The 6,000-nt window shown below is 50.1% G+C and overlaps 1 protein-coding gene across 1 annotated transcript in view; it reads right to left on the minus strand.

Moving 5' to 3' along the window:
- GREB1 (growth regulating estrogen receptor binding 1) overlaps positions 1 to 3,447 on the minus strand; it is a 77,688-nt gene extending 74,241 nt beyond the window's left edge. Inside the window, exon 1 of the mRNA XM_049652518.1 lies at positions 3,267 to 3,447. Coding sequence (XP_049508475.1) covers positions 3,267 to 3,423 — 157 coding nt within the window. The 5' untranslated portion in view covers positions 3,424 to 3,447. The remainder of the gene's footprint in view (positions 1 to 3,266) is intronic.
- Positions 3,448 to 6,000: the final 2,553 nt, after the last annotated feature.

Raw genomic sequence — 6,000 nt, forward strand, 5'->3', positions numbered from 1 at the left:
CAGTGAACACCGTAAGCCAGCCTGGGCCCGTGACCTTGGGTAGGTCAGAGCAGGAAGTGAAGATTCCTGGGGTCTCTGTCTTTCTGGGCCTGGAGTACACAGAGGCGGCAGGAAGACTGTAAAAAGATTACCCGGGAAGAGCACAAGGGGGGGTGGGGATAAACTCCGGAGCCTCCTTCAGATGCTTCCTTCCTGCCATTAAATGCAGGTCTGGAGTGGCTTTAGCAGGAGGGACAGAGTCCCGCCCAGACCACAGGCGCCCGCAATGCAGCACAGGACCCCGTGGGGGCTGGGACTGTCCTGTAACCACCAGAGGAGAGGGAGTCACAGAAGGCTCTCCTGCACAATCACATCTGCTCTTTGAGCCAGTACCCCCCAGGAAGGGGGGGGGGGGGGCTCCCGGAGGGGACAGCCAAGACACCAACCAAGTGAGTGAAAAGGGGCGAGAAAGTCGAAGCCACTGGAGCGCTCGGGGACCCAGGAATGTCTGTCTGCACATTATTCTGCTAAGCCAAAAAGAACAGGAATTCAGACTGTCAGAAAGAATGAAAGAAGGGGATCTTAAGCCTCGGAGAGTCAAAGAAAGAGCTCAAAATCCAGCAGATAAGAAAGCTGCCCTCAAGGGTCAAAGGTCTATAGCAGACATCCCAGGGCCTTTGATGGGATCAGTCGGGCAGCAGCGAGGGCGAGGAAGCTTGTAGCCAGGAGCAGACCAGACCAGACTGCTGGCCAAGGTCTCCCGGCAGGAGGAGGGAGGGAGGAGGGCATTCACACGGCCTCAGACAGACAAAACCAACAGGACGGGGACCTTAGGACCTTCACGCTAGAAATGCCACTGCACTACCTTCACTCTGCAGAGCACGGGGGTTGTTATTCACTGTAATGTTCCTACTTCATTGCATCTTTCTGTGGGAAGAAGCCGTAGGACATTTTGAGTGGGTGGGATCCCAAGAATTACCTGCATCTTGTTTAATTAATTAATACTTACCCCAAAATTGCTGGTATCTGTTCTGTTTGCTCTCTCTCTAAAAACAGTAAACAACACGTAATAAAAGGGTTTTCCCCTGGGAGGAAGTGGTAAGACCTCTACGCCAGGGAACAAAGTCACAAAGGCCCCTGCTGCATCACCTTCACAAATACAGAAAACGTTAACAGATCGACGGCTGTTTAGTATGACCAGCACCCTGGTCATAAAAACCATCTTTAATGTAATTGTCTGAGGAAGGACAGTAATAAGAGACCCAGGGGGAGAGACAGACACACAGACTATAAAACGAGGTGTCGCCAGCACAGGCCGTCCGCGCCAGGTTTTATGATGCAGAAACCAGGGGCAGAGCTGTGTGCTCAGTTTATTGTGACACCCAGCAAACTAAAAAGAGTGTCTTCCCCTTCCCACCAGCTCCCCCTCTCCCTCCCCCCCCCCCCCCCCCGCCCCACTCCCAGGCCCCTGCACCTTGGGAGGATTTCTCTATTCTGTTTGCGGGACAAACAGGAAAAGCTGGAGGGTCTGCCCTGGTTTTCGTTCAACATTTGGGCTGAACAATCAAGCCCACTACAGCCGGCAGCCAGCCCTCAACACGGGAGGCCCGGGAGGAGCATAAGGCTCAAAGCTGTCTCTGCAAAGTATCCCATGCCCAGTGCCCTATCAGCAGGGGAGGACATCCTAAGAAGTCAGAATGTCTGAGATGCAGCCTCCCGGGTAGTCTGTGGAGATCTGGGGCATAAGGAAAAGCTGCCTGGGGAACCTCCTGTCTCTCCCCAGGTGAGCATCTCCACCACCCCCCCCCTCCGCCCCACCCGTCTACTTAACCCCCTATCTGCCCCCTCTTCATCAAAGAGCTGCCAGAGTTAAGGGTTCAACTGTGAGACTCGGGCACTCCTTCAACTCTGCAGGCAACCCCAGCGCCCATCTTCCCAAACCGTGGGATTTAATCACGTTACAAGGTGGAGGTGAACGCGCTTTGTAGATTTCAGGATGCCAGGCAAACTAAGTTGTCGCGACCATCGTTAATTTATCATTAGCAACGCAGCCTTTCGATAGGGAAGGCCGTTAAGGATGACTGTTGAACGTGTGTATGCCTCACGGAAGTCTTTGTGCCGGCCAAAAACACAGCCGGGACCCTCCAGTGAGTTCTCATCCCCCCACCGTGTTGCAGCCACACTTCCCCTCCAGGAGGACATGCACACCCAGATAATTCGCCGTTTCCCTAGTTGGTGCTTTTGAGCCCAGCCCAGTTTCTCCCAGACCCTCTCTCAGGTCCTTACTGTTGCTATTTGCAAGGTTAACGTTGTAAGATGTTTCAAAGATTGACCCAGGGAGCGCCTCCCTTCCAGAATAAGAACTATCAGGCACTACACAAGCAACTCTGTGCCTCATTTTCCCCTCACGTGCAACCCTCCTGGTCAGCCATCCCCACACCCTGTCCCCACACACATACACACACACACTGATACTGACCCACACACGTCGTGACCACCCCAATCCAGGGGACCTGGCAGGCTGCATGCTTTAACTGACTCATTTTTGTTGTAAACAACAATCCTTTTCCCCCTCGGTATCTAAATTGAGTCTTCAAGCAGAAGGCATAAACTGACCAAAAGGACTTCCGTAAGAGTAAGGGTCTCACCCTATGGATTGCCGTGGGGTTGCTTCTGCCATGAAAATACATGGCTATTAAAGATACAAATCAAAGAGTGAGAAACAGAACCATTTTATTCTCCGGATAAATAAGTAAACCCTAAAGTTGTCCCCATGCCTGAGTATGATTGATGCATTTATTTCTGGCACACGTTCCATTCATCAGGGTGTGTTTTCCTGGCTTTTCAAAGTGTCTAGAGGGCTCTGGCATCTGCCATCACAAAAACTACCCAGACTATTTTGCAAAGATACGGCCGTGAGTCCCGAGGCAGAGAGAAAAAAAAGACCACTGAGGGCCAAAGCATGTTAACATTTCTCACTTATCAAGTGACTTTCTGATGAGAGCCTAAGTAACAACCATTCCAGGATACTCCTCCCCGGCCCTCTTCCTCCCTCCCGTTAGCCAGTGAATAATTTGATTCCTTGTAACTTTACGGCTGAAACTTTATCATTATTTGGTTGGTTGGTTTGTTTTCAGCCAAGTCCAAGTGTATGCGCAACTTTTTCTAATAGTTCTTTTCCGCCAGACTCAACATTTTGCACGCAGGGGAGGAAAGCGTTTCCAGCTCTGTTGCAACAGGAGCTGCACACAACGCAGGACAGACACGGACGCGAGGGCATCTCCTACCTTCTAGCGTGGAGAGCTGCTGTTCGGCTTCCAGATACAACTGGGAGAAGACGGGCCTGGGCACCAGGCTGTTGGACCGCAGCGAAGCCTCGATGGAGTTGTGCAAGACCTCTTCGAACCGCGTCGTCTTCAGCTGGCCGGCGTACGAGTTTCCCATCTTTAGAGAGGACGACGGAGGCTGCTGTTTAAAAGGGCATCTCAGTGTCAGTTAAAGAGACTGACCCTGGGCGCGAAGCCCAAAGGCAGAGGTCGACCGCTTGAAGGGGCCGGGGATCCCCCGCTCAGCAAAGAGGACAGGGCGGCTCTCAGCCGCAGCTACGGCCGGGCGTTTACAGGAAGTTAGATAAGCAACAGCTTTCTCTAATTTAGCACTCAGATAGCAGAGTCTGACACCTCTTAGGATATTTTACTAGAAATTGGCTCTTCGTCATCCCTGGCTTCCCAGACCCCCGGCTTTTCCCTGAGAGGTGGTCCTGCCCCACCCCCACCCCCGCCAAGAGCGCTCAGACAAACGATGGTTTATTTTCCTTGACTTCCAGAATAGCCCTGCACCGCTTAACGCATGGGACGGCAGCTGGCAATTCCATGACCCATGGCAACTAGTCTCCAGATCTGAGGATTCCAAGACCTCCCCTCACCTTCTCGGAAGGCGGGCTAGCAGCTTTCCCAACATTGCCCTTTTTTGCTAAAAGGCCAATTGTTAACATTCTGCCTTTAAAGTGTTTTTGTAGTTTATCAATACTTCCATTACCCAAGTAATGCAGACTTAAATCTGGGAAACCTGGAAATTACAGAAGAGGGTGGAAAAACCACAGGAAAATCACGGCTTTTCCCATTCCCCAAGATGACCACCGGGATTTTTTTTTTGGCAGCCTAAGATACTATTCACATGCCATGCCATTCACCCACTTAAAGTGTACATCTAGTCAGTGTGGTGCAAACATCGCACGATCAACTGTGGAACATTTTCATCGCCCCCAAAAGAAACCTCATACCCTTTAGCTGTCACTCCTCAATCCGCCCCCCCCCCCCCCCGCCACTAATTTACTTTCCGACTTTGCAGATTTGCTGACTGTGCAAGTTTCGCAACAATGGAACCCTCTGGTCTACGTCTTTGGGGACCGGCTTCTTCCAGTTAGCGCAATGCTCTCAAGGTTCCCGCGTGTTCGACACCTCGTTCCCACTGTGCTAGGATGACGTACTCTTTCCGGACTTCATTTTCTTCACGAGTGGGGGGTAAGAGGGAGAGGGGAGATGGCATTGACATACTCATTCAATGACGACATTTTTGATTCTGCATTTTTCCCTTGACATAAGCATTTTATTCAATGCTCTTACAAATGCTCTGAAAATAAAGGTCACGGCTACCTCATATTCCGCTCCGTGAAGGTGCGGACATTTGCGCAGACACCTCTCTCGGATCATACGTGGTAAGCCTCTGTGTTTATTTAGTGCTTCCCAAGACCAGCATTTAAATTTATATTCCTTCCTCATGCTGCCGTTCATTTTCTATGGCGTTAAATTTAGGTTTCTGTTTCCTCTTGGCTTAATCTGTTGTACTGTTTCCAAACTGCTTAAAATGATCACTTTGTTACTGTCTTTATTTTCCACCTCCTTTAATAATGAAACCATTTCGGGCTACATATTTTCCTCCGGACACCTCTTTTGCTATGGCTTCGTAGGCTTGGTATAAAGTGTTCTCCTTTTCATTTTTTAGACACCTTGCAATCTCCCTTTTGATTCCCTCCTTGATCAGGTAATTATCTAGGAACGTATGTTTAATTTCTAAATAGTCACGATTGGGGGTGGTTAGCCTTATACTATTTGTAATTTTTATTGGGTTGTAATCATGACTGTGGCCTTTAGAAGCTCTGCTTTCAAAATGTCACAGGTTTCTTTTTTTTAACGTTTGTTGATTTTTGAGACAGAGAGAGACAGAGCATGAGCGGGGGAGGGGCAGAGAGAGAGGGAGACACAGAATCGGAAGCAGGCTCCAGGCCCCGAGCTGTCAGCACAGAGCTCAGTGCAGAGCTCGAACCCACAAACTGGGAGATCATGACCTGAGCCGAAGTCAGACGCCTCAACCAACTGAGCCCCCCGGTGCCCCTACAGGTTTCTTTTTTAATGGATACCCGATGGATTTTTACAAATAGCCTACGACTATGAGAAGAGAGATGTATAAACTCTCTAAGGGAGGAAAGGAGATAGATTACCCAGTTCTTCTCTATCCTTATGTATTTCTTATCTACTACACTGTTGATTTTCAAAGTAGCGTCTGACTTAAAAAACAGCCCCAAAAATAGCATCAACACGACCACAGGGATGCAACCCTAGTTGTGAGACCAGCCTCACAAGCCAGGCACGACCTCACACATCAATCACTCTGACTCAAGACATGTGTAAGAAATGCTTCCTTGTTTGGGCGGCGAAGTCATCTCAAGACGGGGCCGCTGGTGCCCCTGTGAGGGCTCTGGTTTCCCTCCTGAAGACAAAATGGGCCAAACCGACACGCTGATTTTCTGCCTCTCTTGCAAGGAAGGTCCAGCCTTTCCTCTTCCAACTAAAAGTACATAAAAACCATTAAACGCTTCCTGCTTCTAGCAATAATCCCCAACCACAGGGCCCCCTGGTCAGCCCCTGCTTCCAGCCTTGGGGCAATGAGGCATCGGAAGGACTGCCTCAGGAATTAGCCCCCGACACAGAGAAGGCACTCCAGAGAGAGAAAGAGGTCAGC

This window comes from Panthera uncia (genome assembly GCF_023721935.1).
Source record: "Panthera uncia isolate 11264 chromosome A3 unlocalized genomic scaffold, Puncia_PCG_1.0 HiC_scaffold_12, whole genome shotgun sequence".
Taxonomy (NCBI): Eukaryota; Metazoa; Chordata; class Mammalia; order Carnivora; family Felidae; genus Panthera; species Panthera uncia.